This window comes from Zea mays, chromosome 3, assembly GCF_902167145.1.
Source record: "Zea mays cultivar B73 chromosome 3, Zm-B73-REFERENCE-NAM-5.0, whole genome shotgun sequence".
Taxonomy (NCBI): Eukaryota; Viridiplantae; Streptophyta; class Magnoliopsida; order Poales; family Poaceae; genus Zea; species Zea mays.
In genome coordinates, this window is record NC_050098.1 from 149,722,906 (window position 1) to 149,745,185 (window position 22,280).

General features: G+C 48.4%; 1 protein-coding gene across 1 annotated transcript; it reads right to left on the minus strand.

Moving 5' to 3' along the window:
• Positions 1 to 18,671: 18,671 nt before the first annotated feature.
• Positions 18,672 to 20,844, minus strand: LOC100280012 (Non-specific phospholipase C2). The gene is given in 2 exon segments (NM_001152958.1): positions 18,672 to 19,795; positions 20,220 to 20,844. Coding segments are annotated over 2 exon segments (1,548 nt in total). The 5' UTR covers positions 20,777 to 20,844; the 3' UTR covers positions 18,672 to 18,804.
• Between the last annotated feature and the right edge of the window lie 1,436 nt (positions 20,845 to 22,280).

Here is a 22,280-nt window from a genome sequence, read left to right on the forward strand (position 1 = left end):
CCAAATCATCTTTCTGATCCAACAATATTTCTTTGAGCACAAATTGAGAGAAAGACTTGAGCGGGACTTTAGGGCAACTAGAATAGAGCATCACATTGTTTGCATATAGTAGATGACACCATACTTTATTATCTTTATAAAGAGGCAAAACACAATAGGTGCGAGAGATTCTCCAAATTTATTCATATATTACTTAGCACTATTACAAATCTTGAAAGGGGCAACACCTTGACATTTTTTTTCTTCGTGGGACAAACTCCTTCTAGCTAATTAATATATTATTCTTCTTTGTCAGATGTACCAATCTGAGTTGGAGGTCGATTGTCTTCAACTACTATTCTTTCTCCAAACGGGGTTTCCAAACACATGGTTCTCTCAGTATATTGGATTACTGCCTTAGTTCTTTGTAACCAATTATTTCCAAGAATCACATCCTTTCCCATTGATTCTATCACTAGGAGATCAGCTGGAAAATCTATCGCGTTGATTTTAACACTTACTTTTGGACATATGTAGTTTACTAACATTTTTCCTTCGGGTGCACTGATGGTCTTGCTCGATCTCAAGGGACACTTAAAGATACCATACTTTGTTGCAAACTGGGCACTGATAAAGGAATGTGTTGTACGAGGATCATACAACACGGTGGCGATGGTTGAGTGAATGACTAGTGTTCCAAAAATTACTGCATCATCATATGGAATGGTTCCTGTCACTGCATAACTTATCCTTCCTGTGGTCTCTTTCCGTTGTTTATTCTTTGTTGATGCATGAGTTTGAGGGTGTTGTCTTTTCTTTTGGACCTTATTGATCTCCACATCCTTCTTAGGACAACCATTAACAAGATGGTCGGTATCACCACAGCCAAAGCAAGCACGACTTGATAAGTTACATGGTGGAGTTGTCTTTACATTGTTGGTAGAAGTTTCTTTGCATTTTTGTTCATATTCCATGTCTGAAAACTGAGGTAGCTTCATCTCGGAGGTGATCTGTAGTGAACTCTTCTCTGGACAGTTACGGAAGTAATGACCTTCACGTCCACATTGATAGCAAGCTTTTCTTGAAGTTATTTCTTGACTTTTTCCATGTTTCCCTTTTCGTTTCTTGGACCTGATGCGACGACAAGGCTGAAATTGTGAGCAAGTAATAGTCCATCCATCAATGTAACACTCCTGTGTTTCTTCTTGGGGCTGGGCATCCTTGTGATGTTTCCTTTCTGGGATACCTGACAATTCATCGACTGACAGTGCATTAGGTATTCGAGAATCTGCTACTAGTTGTTCTTGGGGAGACATTTGTCTTTTTATGCCAGAAAATAAAATCCGGTTCTTCTGTTTTGTAGTTTCGCTTTCGTTTGTACTGATCTGGCGACAAGGAATTCCATAGTACTCACAACAACAACATGTTCCAAGGTCACTTGTCTGTTGGTTTGGTTGTGCATCCTTTTGGGTCTTGAATGTCTGTTCATCAACTGTTTTATTTATAGTGTTGTTTTGACTTGTCAACACACCGCATTCTTTACATTTAGTGACATCACTTGTAGTTGACATTCCAAGGTCTGACATCTGTATGGGTATGGAAGAATGGAAGGGACGAAAAGATTGAGCAAAGACAGATTATAGAGAGCAGAGAAAACCCATCTATCTGAGGTTTTACCTAGCTAACTGATGTCATTGTGGACAAAAGTCACACAATACACCAACAATCATTACACAGAAGCAAATCAAGCACGAGCACAAAGACAATGAATTCAAACATACCAGCACAACATAATCCAACTCTACTCATTCAACCAAAACAAAAGTTGAGACAAGGTTTGGAATAAGAAAAATATTATAACATCAAGGAGTTAGGTAATAATTATCAAGGAGTTAGACAAGACATATTTGTCGGTGGCCAATAGTGAAATAAGCTAATCATGAACTATTAAAGTGAGGATAAATGATACAACCAAGGATATGAAGTGAGTTAGGGAGAAAGCATTATCAAGGAGTAGAGAGCCAAAGGTTTCATACATCAAGGTAGATATTGCGCAAGGGTGGCAATACAATGGCACGAAAGCAAAAGTATAAGAATTCAATAGGGAGAAAGCATTATCAAGGAGAAAAGTAGAGAGGCAAAAGTTTAATATATCAAGGTAGATATTGTCCAAGGATGACAATACAATGGCAAGAAAACAAAAGTATAAGAAATCAAGGGTTATATAGCAATATTAGGGATTAGAAAACCACTTATAATATAATATAATATCGCCATTACCGATCTAGTCGAAAATCTTAATACTAAAGAACAATCCTATCAACCAAACCAAGAAGTCTGGTAATAGATCCAAAGGATCCATAGCAAAAATTCTTGCGGAGTGGGGATAAGACAGAGGATAGGGCATCGTCGATAGCTTCGAAAAGGTTTCTTCTGGCAATCTTCGCTTCAAGCTCCGCAATCCTAGCTTGATCATCTTGCAATGCTTCTCATTAGAACCTTCTGATAGACGAAGAATCAGACAAGAAGGGTTGAAAATAAAAGAGACGAGTTTTGATATAAAGTAAGTTTTTATGGAGGAAAATATATCAGGATTTGAAAGACTGACTGGGCTTTCCATTTCTAACTAATCTAGCGACCTACGGTCACATTGCTTTGATACCACTTCTGTCACACCCGTTTCTAAGGGGCAGAGCCGGGTGCATAGCATATGTGTGCCAGGATCTATTTCCACACATATGTTGACGTCACAAGTGTAATATATCAAAAGAACAATGCATAAAAGCGTAAATAACGATTATATTAACATATTACACTTCGAACAGACATAATGTCTTAACCTTTATTCATCAAAGTACAGCAAACATGGACATCCATCCACAGGAAGATGACCAGGGGTATCACTAGACTAGCATCCATGGAGTTCAGCATCATATCTTCATCTGCAACTTCTGATCAAAATTAAGCAAGGGTGAGCTCACTTATGGTCGGGGCTCAGCAAGTGGGGGAAAAACTAATGCAAGGTCTAACAAGGTGAGGCTGAGGTTGAGCAGTAAGCATTTTAGTTGGTCAACATTTTATTAACAACACCTATCTTACTAATAAGTGTAAATCCCAAGTATTCCCATTAAACAAAAGTATGAGAGTATTTCAAAAACACTTAAGTGAAACCACTTAAGCAAACCATTGGCAGATCATCGGATCTCGATTTATTTCCATCTTCAAGTTCAATTATCATGTGAGGAGTCCAGGCTGCTCATAACCGTGAGCACGGCTGATATATCAGTTTTACACTCTGCAGAGGTGGCGCATCTTTACCCATGAGTCGCGATTCCCTTCTAGCCTGGGTTAGCTAGACCCGTATTCACTTCCGAGGTGAATGGCCAGGGTCTCACTACGAGGCTTCTCCCTAGAGTCCTCATTATGCAAATGCTGGAAATGGTCAAACTGCATAAGGCACACCTACCGTAACCAACTTATAGTCCAGACTACAGGGTAAAGCTTTGGGAACTATGCCCGTATCCAATCTGCCTGAGCCGGAACTATAAGAGCTTGCCAGATGCCCCCGTTCCGGTCGACCACGACCAGCACCCAACATAAGACTTCCCTAGTTATTTAGCCAAGACCAGAGCCATGATAGTCCTCATGGTAGCACTGTTTTCCCGGGTGGTCACTCCATGTTCCAATTAATATGCAATAATCTTGTTTAACCATCGGGTTAACAACAATAAAGTAATCTTACCATTTGGAACATTAATATCATATACAGGAGTGACTGCATAAATTTAAAGTTGTAGCAATAGCATAGCTACTTGATTAGATCATAATCCCAGGTTAAACAAGGAGTAAGGTTGGAAAGGCTAGGGGTATCTAAATAGGTAACCCATCAAATTATGCATATATATCCAAGAATAAACTTTATTGAATGTATTGTTTGGGATCAAACAGAATATGCAGAGGGAGAAGTCCACTTGCCTTGCTTATTGAAAACTTGAGGTTCTTCCACGGATCAGAATAGATCTTGATTCTTAACTACTAGATCAACCACTGAATATCACACAAACAAACAAGAAGAACAAGCACCACTCAATAACATATAACATTCATCATACGTAAAGCTAAAAGAAAGCCTAACGAAAAGAGTGTTCGCTTTTCAAAAACGTCGCAAGTAATGGTTATAATAAGAAGGTATTCCCTTCAAAAATGTGTGATCTATACTTTATAAAACAAGACATGAGCTTAAAAATATCTTAATTAAAATATACAAATATTGGGTTCATCAATTTTAATCTTTTATAAAACGTCATACGTGATACGTCTAGATTAAGGGTTTATAACACGATAAACATGTTATAATGATATTAAACCTTTTTAACTTTTTAGAGAAGATATATGTTATATCTAAGGTTAATGGGCTACGAAACGCGTTATTAATTATGGAGCATATTATAAATCTTATTAACCAATCACTTAAGACAAATTATGATATAAGTCTAAATAGGTTTTATGTGAAAATGACATTATTATTAAACACCTATTTATGGAAAGTTATGATATATGCTTTAATGAACTTTTATGTAAAAGACAATAAATAAACAATTATATTTTATTTTTATTATAAAGTACATGTCCTATATTTTATTAAGAAAGTCATATACAAAACAATATACAAACTAACATTATTATTATTATTAAAGAACATGAACATTATTTTCATTAGTTTATTCTTTAGGAAAACTAAGTGATATATATATAAATAATATGGACTAAGTTTGATTAAATGATTAACTAAGCATATATAACCAGTTGTGAACAATTTGTAATATAAATCTAATTAACTAGATTATGAGAGGACATAATTACTCTATTATTTATCTTTACCTTTAGTTTAGAAACATATGATCTAGATATTTAAAATAAAAATTATATTCATTGGTATGTTATGAACTATTGTTTTAGTTATGACGATGTGAGCACTTAATTAAGCCATTATATCATTATTAGAAAAGTTATATAACATATTACTATTTAGTACGGCTATACTTAAACATCTATAATGAACCTTATTAAATCAAAATCATGATGTCTATTAAAAAGATCATTTTAAAAATTAGAAACAAATTATCTACTTCTTTAGTAAGAAACCTATATTTATCAACATACTATCAATTTCTTTATTAGAAAAGTACGAGCGCCTAATTAAGTTATTTTAATATTATTATAAAATTCTACTATATCGGTTTTTGCTTCTTTTCTTTTCTAAATAGAATTTATACATATAACTAAAAATTGTTTATTTAATTCTTCTAACATTAATATACTAAGAATTAATTGTAAATTACTAAATGAGACTTTTAATAACATAATCATGGTTATTATGACATAAATAAATATCTTACTAATTCTAAGTACTTAAGTGCTATACTTATGACTATATTTATTATGAATAGTAAAATATATATTTTCATTTGACTAGAAAATACATGACTTGGTGTCTATTTCAATTTCTTATATCATTACTAACCGATTATTGCTCCACACATTAAAGCGAAATTAACTAAACATTTCTAGTATGAAAATCGTCGAAGTAGTGAATAGTGACCGTGTTCATTTTTAGAATTATACAATCATACGCATATTTAAAATATTATCGCGGGTTCGATTTTGACTACACGTATAAAACGAAATCTCTACAATCATATACGAATCACCAAATCGCATTATCATAATATTACAACGATAAATCGCAAGATTCAAAATATGATTTAGAAAATAAATACTTCGGGGTTGCCTTCAACCTTGTGATTTCGTTCATACGCAGGGATGAACGTCGACGAGGGAGAGTGGTTCGACGGTCTTGGCGGGTAGGGAACGGGCACGAGGTCCGGCCGGGGTGCTGCGTGGACGGCGAAGCTCCGGCGGGGAACGCGGACAGCAGGGCGGACGACGACAACGTGGACAGACTCCGGCGACGTTATGGACGAGCAAAGAGTGAGAGAGAGGGAGCGAGCTCAGAGGAGGAGGAGAGCTCGGTTGTGGGAGGAAGAAGAGAGGGGCTCGGCGTCCAATTTATATGCAAGAAAGGGGAGGTCGAGGGAAGAAACGGCGGTCGGGACTTCATGACCATCAATGGCGTCGGTTCATGGATGAGAGTAATGGGAGAAGGAGAACGGACGCATTGAACTCCATTAACGAAGGGAAACGGACGCGGGGCGGACGACGTCGACGGCTCGGCTTCGGACGTTGGTCGGATGGCGTGCAGTAGGCGCGGGCTGGTCGGCGCGGGCGTGTCTCTGGACAGGGCGCTGGTGCGGTCGGCGCGGTCGGGCTGCACGGCCTGGGCATCGGGGCAGGGTCCTGGCGGGCGTCCGCGGGCGGGCGTCGGGCGCGGGTCCTGCAGGCGCGCATGGCAAGGGAAAGGGCAGGGAGCGGCGCCGGTTAGCAGGGAGAGAAGCAAGGGGAAGGAGAGGAATGGAAGTGAGAGAGAGATGCCGGTGGGAGAAGCACAGGGGGCGGCGGCTGGAGCGCCTGGAGCAAGGTGGCGCGACGGCTTAGGGTTAGGGAAGCCACGGAAATGTTGGGCCCTGGTGGGCCGAATTCGTTAGGGTTTAGGTTTTTTTTCCTTTTGTAAATTCGAGTTATATTTTTAAGTAACTCTAAATTTCACAATAAAACTATAAATAAAATATTTATTTTTGGATTAATAGTTATTATATTATTTATGTGAATTATCATTTAAGAAGAAATGATATTCAATATTCAAAATCAATCATAAGCATTCAAAAATCATTCCAAAGGCAAATAAATAACGAACACTTAAGAGAAAATTAATTACCATAAATATCATTATTAACTAATTGTATTATTTTTATTTAATTATTTTTATAGTGTCACAATGTCGGAGTTTTAGAGCCAACTGCCGAGCGACTTGAGGGCGACGTCAGCATTTTAGAGGTAATGCCGAGCGACTGAACACTATATCAGCGTTTTAGAGGCAACACCGAGTGACTGGAGGGCGACGTCAGCGTTTTAGAGGTAACGCCGAGCGACTGAACACGATATCAGCGTTTTGGAGGCAACGCCGAGTGATTGGAAGGCGACGTCAGCGTTTTAGAGGTAATGCCGAGCGACTGAACACGATATCAGCGTTTTGGAGACAACGCCGAGTGATTGGAAGGCGACGTCAGCATTTTAGAGGTAATGCCGAGCGACTGAACACGATATCAGCGTTTTGGAGGCAACGCCGAGTGATAGCAGGCCGCGCGGGCCACTTTGAGGATGATAGCCGAGTGATGAGGTGGCGCACCGGTGTTCTGGAAATAACTGCCGGGTGACCACATGGCACAGCAGTGTTTTGGAAATAACCGCCGGGTGCTGACTGGGCACTTTTTGAAACGGTATCTGGCTCGGGAATATCCCATAAGTGCTGCGCTTTTAGCCGCCTCTGCTTTCCGTGCCCTAGTTCCTGCTTTCTTGCTTCCAAATCCCCTCTGCAATTCGCCTTCCACTCTGCTCGCCGGTAGAATCGAGATGGCGCCTAAGAGGAAAGCCTCGAGTTCGTCTGCTGTGGTGATTCCTCCAATCGACCCCAACAGCCAGTTGCCTTTCGCAGGTAACCACATGTCCGTCATTTCTGAGCCTGAACTTCTCCACCTCGTATCCATCGGGGTTCTTCCTCCGCGAGAACTCTGTTCTTGGCGGATTTGCCATGGGTTTACTGTTCCAACTGAGGATACCCATGAGTCTGTTGTCTATGCCCCTATCCTTCTCCGCGGCCTTGGCCTTCCCTTTTCTCCCTTTTTCCGCGGCCTCCTTGATTTCTACCATCTTAACTTGACCCATTTGAACCCCAATTCTATCCTGCAAATCTCCATTTTCGTTCATTTATGCAAAGCCTTTCTCGGCGTGCTGCCACATTTCGGGTTGTGGAAATACTTGTATCATTGTCGCCCTGAGATGGCCGGGGGACAACATCAGTTGGTTGGGGGTGCCGGCTTGGAGATGCGCCGCGGGAGGAAGACTGAATATCTCGAGATCCCTCTCAAGGATAGTATCAAGGGATGGCGCTTGGAGTGGTTCATAGTTGAGAATTATGGGAACTCTCTCCCCCCTCGGTCGGGAAGACAGCCGGACGTTCGCACCCCAAGCTGGACCGAGTCTCCCACGGATCAGGAGGTAGCTGAGGCAGGTGCGTTGCTAGCTGAAGTTGGACTGCTGAAAGAGAGGGGTCTGACTGCTGAAGCCGTGGTTACTGATTTTGTTTTCAAGAATATTCAGCCGTTGAAGGACAGGGCATACCTAGCTTATATGTATCGAGGCCTAGCCGACTCAACTCGGGTTACCAACAGAAAAATTCCCTCTGCAGACTTGGTGAGCCGACTTGAGATGATCCTTAGAGGCAAAGTGTCAAATGTTGGTGCTCCAGTGGCATACTCGGCCTGGAACTTGCCTCCTCTTAAAGCCTTCACCCTTTTTGTGTCAAATCCACCTGTCACTGACGGCAGTTTGGGACTTAGAGTGCGACCCTCTGCTGAAGAAGTTAGTGCCTTGGTTGCCTCGCTTGGGGAGATTCCTGATGATGAACGGCAGGTCCATTTTGAGGTGCCCCTGAACCCTAGTGATGCAGAGATAAGTGCTATGCTTGATTTGCTGGCTGAGGATTCTTCTGATGCTGCTCCTGCTGGGGCACTGGTAGTGGCGCCCCTCCCAGAGGCTGATATAACTCTGGATACTCAGAAACCTGCCGGTACTCGCCCGAGGCGCCCTTGCCGAGCCAATCAGCCTGATCCTTCTGCTGATGAGCAGAAGAAGAAAAGAAGACGCCTCCGGCGAGTATCCAGTTTGGATCGGGACGCTGGTACCTCGGTTCCTGCTGCTGAAGAAGTGCCTGCGACTGGAATTACTGATGCTGACCCCAATGGGTGTACCCAATCCACTGCTGATCCCAATGTGGGTGCTCCATCTGTTACTGATCCCAATGGGGGTGCTCCATCTGTTGCTGATCCCAATGGGGGTGCTGCTTGTGTTGCCAATGTGGACGACGAGGAGGAAGAAGATGAAGTTCCTTTGACTCGGAAAAACAGTCGGCAGTTTATCGCCAGCGGTGAAAGTAGTGGAGTTCCCTCTCCTGCTTTGTCTGCTCTCATTGGTCTGCAAGATCTGTCCCTGGCCAACTTTGATCAGACTCTTGAGGATATGGTTCCAGAGGACTTGTTATTGGAGCAAGTGCGTGATGGTGTAATGGAGGTTTGCGCTGACGTGCTTGATGCTGGGTTGAGGTCATCCTGTGCCTCGTCGACCTTAGAGCGCGATCTCGAGGGTCGGGAGACTGACTTGGATCGTCCTGGTCCTATGGAAGTAGCTGAGGGCCCGTCAACCTTAGAGGTGGCTACTGCAGAGAACTTGGACCCCAAAGATGGTGCTGACACATGCCCAGCCCCCGAGGATGTCGCCGGGGATGACTTGGCTCGGGTGGGGAGTGTAAGCCACTGCCCAGCCCCCGAGGGTGCTGCCGGGGATGATCCGACTCAAGTGGGCAGTGCGAATTATGACCCAGCCCCCGAGGGTGCCCGAGCGGGGTCTCCCTCCTGTACTTCCATGGACGTTCATGCGGGATCGCCTCCACACTCTGGTTGTATGGTGGTAGCCCAAGCCTTGGACCAGGGAGTCGCTTTAGAGGGCAGCGTCCCCGCTGACCGAGTGTTGAGCTCTATTGAAGGCACCGAGCTGATTCCTACTGGTTCGTTGCAAGCTGCTTCGGGTGGTGGCCTTACGCCTCGTTATCAATTGATCTCTCCTGATTTGGGGATCCCTTCGTTCTTTTCCAACCTCCAGGTACTATGATGTATTTTAGCTTGATTTTCACATTGCATGAACTGCTGTCATTACACTCATCTGTTCTCCTCATCAGGCTTTGGTGGATGGGATGGCTAGCCAGCTGAGGTTACAGGGTGCTTCTGTCCCAGAAGTAGCTTCGTCTCTTGCATGTTGGAATCCAGTGTCACTTCAACATCGCGTCTCTGAATTGGAGGCAACCAACGCTGGTTAGTGCTTTTTTGCTTCTCTTTGCCTTCGCTGTGGACTGCTTTACATTCTGACCCCTTTTTGTTTGATTATCTCCTGCTAGGAATGACTCGGCAGATTTCAACTCTTGAGGAAAAACATTCCCGAGATCAGGCTGAATTGGTCCAGCGGTGTACCGACTTTGAGGAAAAGTACTCTCAGAGCCAAACTGAACTGGGTCAGGTCTCCGCTGCCTTGGATGACGCCAATGCACTGAGTTCTTCTCTTCATGCTTAGCTCAATTCTGAAAAGGTGATTTACAAAACTGTGCTTTGCCTTGTTGTGTTCCTATTACTTGCTTGGTTTTTGAGGGAGTTGACTTTTGCTTGCAGGAAGAAAAACGTATCCTTGCTGCTTCTCGTGACAGTCTTGACAGATTGTATCGTGATTCTAGCAACTCGCTGACCATCTTGGAGAGGAGTCACCGCTTTACTATGGAAGAATTGGACAATCAACGCTGTAAGCTGCAGGAATCCGCGGATGAAGTGACCCGTCTCAAGCAGCTGATATCAGCGAAGGACGCTACCATCAAAGAACTCTGAGCTTCCAAGAAATCCATTGTCCAGGAGTTAGAAACTGCTCGACTGGCTGCCAAGGTTGCTGAAGAAACTTCTGTTACTCTCAGAGCCCAGCGCGACAGAGCCATGGACAAGGCTATTCGGGCGGGGCGAATCTTGATGAGGAGACCCGGCGTGGTTGTTCCTGAAGATATAAGGGCTGATGTGAATGCTGCCCCTGATTCCTCGAGTCGTCCTTCCTCGTCGATCGCTCCTGAGAAAAATATCACCAAGTAGAGAAACGTTTTGCGTGCTCTGAGCGCGCGGTTAGCATGGTCAGACATTTGTTAGAGGACGTCATTTCAGTACTTAAACGACATTGTTATTCCCGTATTGTTTCAGAATTCATCAGTCTGTAAATCTGCAGTAGTAGAACAATGCGCGATGGTTATGAAATTTGTTTGCGGGATATAGAAGTCATCCTTATATGAGTAATTGTAATCTCGTCGGATCGCCTTAAGTCGCTGCTGACTTAAGTCGCTTGCTTTTGTTAATAGGGCGTAGTGGTCACCCTGATTTGCGTAGTCGTGAGCATGTTGCACCGGCTTAAGTCGCCACTGACTTTAGCCGATTGCTCCGTTAGTAGGGCATAGTGGTCACCCCGAGTTAAGTAAGCGTGAGCATGTCGCACCGCCTTAAGTCGTTGCTGACTTAAGCCGATTGCTCCGTTCGTAGGGCACAGTGGTCACCCCGAGTTAAGTAAGCGTGAGCATGTCGCACCGCCTTAAGTCGTTGCCAACTTAAGCCGATTGCTCCGTTCGTAGGGCATAGTGGTCACACTGAGTTAAGTAAGCGTGAGCATGTCGCACCGCCTTAAGCCGTTGCCGACTTAAGCCGATTGCTCCGTTCGTAGGGCATAGTGGTCACCCCGAGTTAAGTAAGCGTGAGCATGTCGCACCGCCTTAAGTCATTTCCGACTTAAGTCGATTGCTCCGTTAGCAGGGCATAGTGGTCACCCCGAGTTAAGTAAGCGTGAGCATGTCGCACCGCCTTAAGTCGTTGCCGACTTAAGTCGATTGCTCCGTTAGCAGGGCATAGTGGTCACCCCGAGTTAAGTAAGCGTGAGCATGTCGCACCGCCTTAAGTCGTTGCCGGCTTAAGTCAATTGCTCCATTAGCAGGGCATAGTGGTCACCCCGAGTTAAGTAAGAATGCAAGTCAGTCGTGAACAAATTGAGTATCTTTGAAACCCCTTTTTTATTGATGACATATTTCCAATTTACAGAGTACATCGTCGTCCCGATAGCTTTTTGAGATACAGCTAGGGATAAAACTTCCTGAGGTGTTCTATGTTCCAGGAGTTCCCGACTTCTGTGCCATCCATCTGAGTGAGGCGATATGATCCGAGCCGAGTGACTTCTGCTACTATGAAGGGTCCTTCCCATAAGGGCGATAACTTGTGCCGTCCCTCCCCCGTTAGAATTCGGCGGAGGACGAGATCTCCTACTGAGAAGGATCGCTGTCGCATAGCCTTGTCGTGATAGCGTCTTAGAGTTTGCTGGTACCGTGCTGATTGGATTACCGCATTCAACCGTTCTTCTTCAAGTACATCAATGTCCTCCAGCCTGGTGGCCTCGACTTCTGCTATGTTTTCGAAGATCAACCTTGGCGCCCCGAACTTGAGATCGGCGGGTAGCACTGCCTCTGACCCATAGACCATGAAGAAAGGAGTGTTTCCATGCAAAGCTCGGCTGGGTTGGGTTCTTAGGCTCCAAACGACATAGGGCAATTCCCTTATCCACTTTCCTGCGAATTTTTCATTTTTGTCAAAGACCTTTTTCCTGAGTGCCTCCAGTATCATCCCGTTGGCTCGCTCAACCTGCCCGTTGGCTCTTGGATGTGCTACAGATGCATACTTGATCTGAATGCTCTTTTGCTCGCAGAAGTCGAAGAACTCTGAACTTGTGAAGTTGGATCCTAAGTCAGTTATGATGCTGTTTGGTATTCCGAATCTGAATATTATGTCTTGTATGAATTCCACGGCCTTAGCAGAGGTTAAAGAAGCAATGGGCTTGAACTCTATCCATTTAGTGAATTTGTCGATTGCTACCAATACATGAGTGTATCCTCCTTGAGCTTTCTTGAAAGGTTCAATCATATCCAGTCCCCAGCATGCGAAAGGCCAAGTTACTGGTATGGTCTGCAGTTGCTGTGCTGGCAGATGTTGTTGCTTTGACAAGTATTGGCAAGCTTCGCACCTCTGAACTAACTCGGCTGCATCATTCTTTGCTGTTGGCCAATAGAATCCTGACCTGAAGACCTTCTCGACTAGTGTTCTGGAGGCTGCATGTATTCCACATTGCCCAGCGTGGACCTCTTCCAGAAGTTGCTTCCCAGTAGACGGGAGAATGCACTTCATGAGGACGCCTGATGCACCCCTTCTGTACAATGTCTCCCCAATGAGTGTGTAGTGAGCCGACTGTCTGGCAATGCGCTCGGCTGAGTTCTTGTCATCTGGTTCTTCTTCATCCTTTATATACTTGATGATTGGCCTTCTCCAGTCATCAGAGTCTGACTCGGGTTGATCTATAATGTTGCACTCTTCTGTTTGATCCATTGAGATACTCGGCTGCAGTATTTCTTGCACAAAGACTCCGGGTGGGACCTGAGTTCGACTGGATCCTAGCTTGGACAGTACATCGGCTGCTGTGTTCCGATCTCTTTCTACATGATGAAATTCCAGACCCTCAAATTTATCTTCCAGCTTTCGGACGGCAGTGCAGTATTTTCCCATTGAATCGCTTGAACAATCCCACTCTTTGTTTATCTGGCTAATGACTACCAGAGAGTCTCTGTATACCATCAATCTCTTGATGCCCAATGATATGGCGATGTTCAATCCATGGATCAAAGCTTCATACTCGGCTGCATTGTTGGAGGCCGGAAACAGCAACTGGAGGGCATATTTGAGGTGCTCGCCTCCAGGTGCGGTGAAGAGAATCCCTGCTCCTGCTCCCTGTAGCTTCAGCGAGCCATCAAAATACATTCGTCATACTTCTGCAGTCTCTGGGTTATCTGGTACTTGCTGCTCAGTCCACTCTGATACGAAATCAACCAGTGCTTGAGTTTTGATGGCAGTGCGAGGTCGGAACTCGATGTCATGAGATCCCAACTCACAAGCCCATTTGGCTATCCGGCCAATGGCTTCCTTGTTGTGAAGAATATCCCCTATTGGAAAACCAGTGACTACTATGACTTTGTGGTCATCAAAGTAGTGACGTAGCTTGCGGGCAGTTAGAAGTACTGCGTATAATAGCTTCTGAACTTGAGGATACTTTTTCTTTGAGGGGCCTAGAACTTCACTGATGAAGTAAACGGGATGTTGCACTGGGTAGGCATGTCCTTCTTCTGCTCGCTCAACTACCAACACGGTGCTTACCACGTGAGTCGTGCAAGAGATATACAGTAGCAGATCTTCAGCTGGTTGAGTTGACGTAGCTCGTCGGGGTGGCTTAAGTACTGGTGGTGTTGTCAAGAATTTCTTCAGTGCATCTAGAGCCTCCTGTGCTTCTGAAGTCCACTGAAACTTATCCACCTTCTTGAGTAGCTTGTAAAACGGCAAACCTTTTTCCCCCAGTCTGGATATAAATCTGCTCAGAGCTGCCATACATCCAGTGAGTCGCTGAACCTTCTTTTGTGATCGAGGTGCTTCCATCTTCATGATAGCTTCAATCTTATCTAGATTAGCCTCAATTCCCCGGTGGCTGACGATAAACCCGAGTAACTTTCCTGCTGGTACCCTGAAAACACATTTTTCAGGATTAAGCTTCCATCTATACCGTCTCAGACTGTTGAAAATCAGCTGTAAGTCTTCGATGAAGTTTTCCGAATTCTCCGTTTTGATTACCACATCATCTACGTAGGCCTCCACACGCTTGCCCCAGTGATCGGCTAAGCACGTTTGAATGGCTCTCTGATAAGTCGCTCCAGCGTTTTTGAGGCCGAACGACATGGAGGTATAACAGAAAGCACCAAACGGAGTGATGAACGCTGTTTTTTCCTCGTCTTCCTTCGCCAAACTAATCTGATGGTATCCGGAATAGCAATCCAAGAAAGACAGCACAGAACATCCAGCGGTGGAGTCCACCACCTAATCTATCCTTGGGAGCCCGAAGGGATCCTTCGGACAGTGTTTGTTGAGATCAGTATAGTCGACGCACATGCGCCAATCCACTTTATTCTTTTTGAGTACAAGAATAGGGTTGGCTAACCACTCGGGGTGTAACACTTCTCTAATAAATCCAGCCGCGACCAAACGAGCTAACTCGGCGCGAATGGCCTCTCTCTTGTCGGGCGTGAAACGACGTAGCTTTTGCTGAATCGGCCTTGCCTGGGGATAGACCTTCAGTTTGTGCTCGGCCAGTTCTCTTGGGACTCCCGGCATATCCGCAGGTTGCCATGCGAATACATCTTGGTTATCTTGCAGAAACTGGACGAGCGCGCTTTCCTATTTGTCGTCCAAGCTGGAGCTGATGATGGCAGTCTTGCGTTCATCAGCGAACCCCAGGTTGATCCTCTTGGTTTCTTCAGTCGTCCGCATAGAGTTCGCGGCCTGAGCTTCGTTTGCCGATACTGCAAGGTCCTCCTCAGGCTTAGAGTTCGCCAGTGTTGAAGAAACCGCCGATGGCTTGGTGGTGAGGGCTGCTTGGATGGCCACTCGGAAACACTATGCGACGCCTTGGAAGTCGGCGCACACAGTTATGATTCCTTGCGGTCCTGGCATCTTCAGTATCATGTACGTGTAATGTGGGATGGCCATGAATTTGGACAGTCCCGGCCTCCCGATGATGGCGTTGTACCCGCAGTCGAAGTTCGCCACTTCAAACCTCAGGAACTCGGTTCTGTAGTTCTCCGGAGTTCCGAAGGTGACAGGCATGTAGATGTGGCCCAGCGGGTATTCTCCTTCCGTCGGCACGATGCCGAAGAAAGGAGTGTCCGACTCGTGGAGCTCTTTGAGGTGAACTCCCAAGCCTTGGAGTGTCCGGGGGAAGGTGACGTTGATGCTGCTCCCCCCGTCCACTAGCACCTTCTTCACCCGGCTCTCTCGGATCACCGGATCGACGAGGAGCGGGTATTTGCCTGGATGGTCGAAGTTGAGCCATTGATCCTCCTGAGTGAAAGTGATCGGGTGCTCCGACCATCGATATGGGGCGGGAGGACCGGTGGTCGCCACCAATATCTGGCGGTCGTTGAGCTTTTGTTGTCTTTTGTTTTCCTGCGACCCATGTCCGCCGAAGATGACGTTGACCTCCCTGTCAACGCGCGGGAAAGCTCCTCCTCCTCCCTCCTCCTGCTGATGGGGTTGTCGTGGTTCATCTGGTCCTCCCCTCGGCGGAGGAGGAGGTAGAGGTTGGAAGGGTCGGCCGTGCCCGACGGAGTGCTTGAAGTCCCGGCAGTTACGAAGAGTGTGGCGCATGTCCTTGTGGTACAGGCACAGGGCATCGAGGATGTCGTCCAGCGTGCGCTCGCCTCCACGAGGTCCTCCTTGGGCGCGAGAGGCAGGTGGTCCGGCGGCGTGTACTTCTTCGCGAGGCCTCTTCTCCCATCGTTTGTCGGGTTGCTAGTTCGCGTCGCGTCGTGGTGCTGCCGGTGCGGGCTTTGCTCCTCCGATGAGGTCCTGGGCCCGCTCGTCGGCGGTGATGTAGAGGTCGGCTTCCCGGAACAGCTCCTCGGAGGTAGTCGGCGCCTTCTGTAGTATGGCTCGGACGAAAGCCGAGTCATTGGATCCTCTGTAGAAGTCCTCGATCACGGCCGCCTCCGTGACCTCGGGGATACGATTTCTCATGGTCTGGAACCTTTTGAGGTACAACCGGAGAGTTTCGTCCCCTCGGCGCTTGATGGATTTGAGGTCCCATGGTTGCGCCGGTTTGTCGGAGAGGGACTGGAAATTTGCGGTGAAGCGTCGACTGAAGTCGCCCCAGTCGTCGATGCAGTGTCGGGGTAGATGTCGCAGCCATTGCAGCGCGTCTTGCCCAAGGACAATGGGTAAGTACGCGGTCATCACGTCTTCGGACGCCCCGGCAGCTCGAGCAGCGGTGGTGTAGACGGCTAGCCAACCCCCTGGATCCTGCTTAGGTTCATATTTGTCGACATTGGATACCTTGAAGTTGGGAGGCCATTGGATGGCCCTAAGGCGCAGAGTAAGAGCAGACACTCCGCATGTGTCCTCCTTTCGTCGGGGATGATGTCTGTCCCGGGGAGGGGAGTAGTTGTTGTGGTTCCTCGACCGTCCCCGGATGGTACCACAAGTTGAGGCCGTTGCCGACTCAGTTCTGGTGGCCTGGCTCCGAGCTGGGATGCCATGATCCCTGTCGTACTCCTCTCGACGGCGGATCTCGTTCTCATGCCGCCGTTCACGCGAAGCATTGATGGAGCTTCGCGCGTCTCGACGACTGTTGATGGCGTGTCGTAGATCGTTCGGCGGGTGAGCAAGCGGTAGAAGATGGTTGGCTGCCTGGGTGAACAGTCGTCGGTAGCCCTCGGCGTCGGGAGTCCGAGGGAGCCCATCAGCTATCCGAGCTAGTACTCCTCCGACTTCGCTTGGCGTGTTCATGTCTCGTGCGAAGTCGGGGTTCAGGTTGCGCCCGAAGAATGGATTTTCCCGGCGTTGCCTTGCGTCTTGCTCGGCTTGTTCCTGAGCCCGTCGGCGATCACGTCGTCGGGAGTTCCTTCGTTCTCTGAAGACGCGTTCTTCCGGAGTTTCTCCTATCTCTGAGACCTCGTCTCGCGAGACAGGTTGCTCCGGATCCCGTTCTCCGGCCGCGTGATGTCGTCGAACGTTCCTGCGCCGGTTCCTCCGTCGGCGGGATTCTCGTTGAGGCGGTTCTTCTCCAGGTGCGGTCGGCTCGTCGTCGGAGACGGTGGGCGACTCCGCTCTCCCGATGAAGAGGACGTTAGAATAGAACGGTGCTGGTGTCGTGGCGACCTTCTTTCCGTTCTCCTTTGAGGGCGAAGGAACGGAAAGAACAACTTGCTTCCCCTTGGTTTCCTTTTTCCTCGCGATCTGTGTCCATTCTCTTGTCGGGGAAGTAGACAGTGGAGGTCTCCGGGTCAGCGGGCCCTCGGCCCCCGACTTTCCGGAGACGATCTTTTTCCGGAGAGCTGGAGGTTGCGCTTCTCCGGCATTTTCGGAGTTTGTTGGAGGAGACTTCTTTTCCGGCGGATCCGCAATGCGGTGTAGAGTTCCTTTTTCATCTGCTACAGATGAGATTGTTCCGAAGCAGAATACGGATCCGGGACGAAGGGTGATCTTGCTGTAGAAGGTGACGGCCATTGAGCTAGCTTGGATCGTCGACACACCCCCTACCTGGCGCGCCAGCTGTCGGTGTTTTGGGTCCGACCGCACACCCGGGGTTGCCCCTCAAGGTGTTTTTAGGAGTAGGACGGTGTCGACGACTGTAGCAAAATGGTTCGTGCCGATTGCACGAGGGACAGTGGACAAGGTTTACAGGTTCGGGCCGCTTAGAGATGCGTAACACCCTACGTCCTGGTGAGTATGCTTGGTGAACGCAGTTACAAGAAAGCTCTCTGGATTGAGAATACAGAGAGTTGGTGTGGGTGGCTAAGTAATAGAGTCGATCGTTCTGAAGGGGTGCCCCCTAGGCCTTATATACTCGACCGTGGGGCAATACATGTGGATATGATAACAACGTGTAGCTAAAATATAGTGAACTGCTTGAGTTTATCTCCTTGTAGTTCTGCCGACTTATCCTCGCATGGCTCCGTTGCATGGGGGCTCCAGCGCGGGAAAGTCGGATCTCTGTTGTGGTCACTCGCTCGACGTTGTGGGTCGTCCGAGTTTCCACCAATCTGGCCTCGTGTCGATCTGCTTTGCTGGTTGTCTCTCCCCAGACTCACGAAAGAATGACTTTACGATTTATTGGGCCCTTGGGCCTCTCGTGAGGTCTTTTACTCTTTTAGTGGACCCAGGGGATATCTATCCCCCACAGAGCCCGTATAGAACCGGATCGTGCCGGGATTGGATCGGACCCAAACAACTGGCTTCGTATCGAGCTCGCGGGTCCCGTGCTTATTGGACATCTATATCTATAGCACTGACTGTGATCTGTATTTTTAGAATATATATATATATATATATATATATATATATATATATATATATATATATATATATATATATATATATATATATATAGTCCAATCCTGTTTGTGAACATAACCGATTCCGCTTTGATTAGACAGTCTGTCTATGGGCGTTGGATCCTGGTGGTGAGGGAGGGTCTCATCTTGACGATCTGGTCGCCGTCGACGCCCATCCTTCTGGCGAACGCGCCAGCCTGAAAGTAGCGTTTGACGGCGGCCTTCATGTAGTCGATGCCTTCCCTGACGTTCATGTCGTTCTTGATCCGGTCCTGCAGGGTGGCGAGGTGGTAGTCGCCGTTGAGCACGGAGGCGAGCTGGATGATCTCCTGCTGGAACTCGCTAAGCTTGGCCTCCTCGTCCGCCTCCGTCTGCCTGATCCTCGTCGGCGTGGGCAGCTGCTCGGGGCAGTCGGTGCGTGGCTCGGTCCTCCCCTGCACCACGCCCTCGAAGGTCCCCGCCCACGCGTCCCGCCTCGTGAGGAAGTCCTGCGGCAGGCCGAAGATCTTCTTGACGGTGGCCGGGATGGACGAGTGCTCGTACTGCGACGTGGGCGTGGGGCCGTGGGGCCCGTGGACGACGGTGCCCCTGTCGATCCAGGGGGACACGAGGATGGCCGGGACGCGGACGCCGAGGCGGTCGAAGGTGAAGTTGTAGGGCGGCGGGCCGACGATGCCGTCGGGGCTGGGCACGCCGGCGACGGGCGTGGGCACGTGGTCGAAGAAGCCGCCGTGCTCGTCGTAGGTGATGACGAGCAGCGTCTGGTTCCACTGCGGGCTGGCGCGCAGCGTCTCGTAGACGTACTTGACGAGCATCTGGCCCTGGTACACGTCGTGCGACGGGTGGTCGTCGTTGGCCGGGTCCAGCTTGGAGTCCAGGTAGTGCTGCTCGATGACGGCGTAGTTGGGGAGCGTCCCGCGGCGGGCGTGGTCGGCGAAGGAGGGGCGCAGCGGGTGGAAGTCCAGAAGGTACTTGAGCTTGCGGAGGTTCCGGTAGAAGAGCACCGCCGGCACGTCCTGGAAGTAGACGCCGAAGGAGAGGCCGGCGTCGTGGAGGTTGTCGAAGATGGTCCGCTGCGGGTAGCCCTCCGCCAGCAGCCTGCGGGGGAGGGAGGGAGGGAGTAGGGACAGTGAACAGAAGCTCCCTCAAAAGGCGATGCGTTGCGTGCGTAGCAGTGCCAGTGGCTGGAATTGTTGCCTTCACATGGACATGATCACACACATGATGGAGTGGAATGGAGTGGAGCCTGCTCCTTCCCAGGACGCTTGTTATCATTATCTTTTTCTTTTTCTTTTCCTTTCCTTTTATCTCTCTCTTTTGCTTTCGGCAGCTAGTGCACCAGCAATCAATCAATCAATAATTCTAAAGGAGGCGCAGTAGTAGCTAGTGGCAATAACAATATAACTATGCCAGCTGCTGCTCGGAAAATCATTAAACACGGCAAGAAATTGGAATAATTAAACGAGGTGCCGGTGCCAGTTGACAGAAGAACGAGAACGTCGGATGCAATGCAAGTACGTACGTCGGGTTGTTGCTGGTGGCGCCGCCGGACGTTCCGGAGTGGACGAACAGGCGGTTGGGCTGCGTGGACGACGGCACGGACGCGAACCATCGGTCGCAGACGGCGAACTGCGAGACGAGCTCGCGGTAGACGGCGACGTCGGCGGGGTTGAAGCCGCGCATGACGGCGTCGGACATGGCGCCGCCGCCGATGGAGCGCGCCTGCTGCGCGAAGCCGTCCATGCGGGGCGGGTTGTCCGCGGCGTCGTCGTCGGAGCCGAAGACCTGCTGCCGGATCTCCTGGAACGAGTGGCCCGGGTCCGGGTCCACGTACGCGGCGCCGTCGCGGAAGTAGACGCGCCCCGCCGCCGGGTCCGACGCGTTGGCCGGGTTCCACTCCCGCCCCGTCACGCCGTCGATCTCCGGGTTCAGCCGCTTCATCCACCCCAGCATGTGGTCGAAGGAGCGGTTCTCCATCACCAGCACCACCACCGTCTTGATGGGGCTCGGCGACGCGGAGTGGAGGAGGAGGAAGAAGAGGAGAACGGGGATTGGGGACCGACGACGAGCCGCTGACATTGTTCCTTTCCTTCGTTGCGAGGACGCCGAGGAGGGAGCTGAGGCCTCGACTCGATCCTGCTCGTGAGTGATGGATGGACCCTGGACCCCGGTGGCGTGGTGTGGCGTTTTATTGGGTGCGGTGCGATGTGGGGAAGTGACGGTTGTCCGGTTGCGGATGGGATGGGATGGGATGGGATGGGATGGACGCGGTGCCGATGCATTTGCATCACGGAATCCATATATAGCTAATAGCTCGGTCTGGACTCTGGACTCTGGAGCAAGCAAGCCAAGGAGAAGCGGCGCGGTGGGGGTGGGAAACCAAGAACGTAGGGGCCAGGACGGGTGGGGTCCGGGAGCGGGAGGGTCGGTTGATGCGGTGCTGTGGGCCGCCACGTTCAGCCACTGTTGGGTGTACTGTAGTCAGCTAGCTGCCTGCTAGTGTGGGAAACGCAAGCAAGATGCGTGCCTGCCGCCGCTTTCGTTTCGCCGTGTCACTCTAGTAGTCTAGCCCAACGAAGCAAAGCAACCGTGCAGGCAGGCAATAGTGTACGGTGACTGCCTGACTGGATGGATTAGTTAACAAATGCTGGCCCGCGTTGGGCACGTCCAGGCGATGCATCAATCACAGGAAGTATATATACTCACGTCTGATAGCACGGCGGCACCCATGGATACGCTGTACATACAATACAATACAAAATAACTACTACTATCTGGAAGCAGGAATACAGTCTGCAGAGGCAGCAATGGATGGCCCGAATTTGTAGCTTTCCATCTTTCCAGCGTGCCGTGCGTACGCCATTTCCGTGTGAATACCCACGATCCTCTGTACCAGCAAGCGTATTCCCTCCGTCCCGTCCCTCATCAGGCGCAAAAAAAAAAAATAATAATAATCTTGTTGTAGTTGTATGCAGATGATTTTGACCTTTTTTCATTGTAGTTGTAAGGAGCAAATAATGCAGACAAAACTATGCAAAATTTTAATCTTGTTGTTCATATTGTGCTTAATAATATAACTAAAAATTAGCACCAAATTCTATAAAAACTATTTTAAAACATTAAATTTGTTCTAATAATTTGGATGCCTACCTCTACGTGGGGCATTTAGAGCACAAAAAATGAGGTAGATGTGACCGCCAACTCACAGTCACGGTTACCCCAAATTCTAAAACAAAAAAAATGAGAAAATAAACAAGACAAAGGAGACGGACGTGTCCACACACGGCACGTGAAACCGCAACAACTCACGCAACCGCGACATAAACCCCTAAGCCAATTGCAGCTGAACTGAGACACGAAACCGCACGCGAAGCAGCGACGGTTGGGAATGCACCTTGACCACGGTCTCCATGGAGGTGATGCCGGAGAGCAGTCCCTGCTGGTGTCCTCCTTGGTCTCGACGGCAACATCTGCACGGTGTAGACGAACACCTCGACACGACCGAGCACCTCGTCAGTGTCAGCGAGTCCGAGCACGACGATCGGGCGGTTGCGGGGTTGTCAGGAGTGGGAGCAGAGGCCAA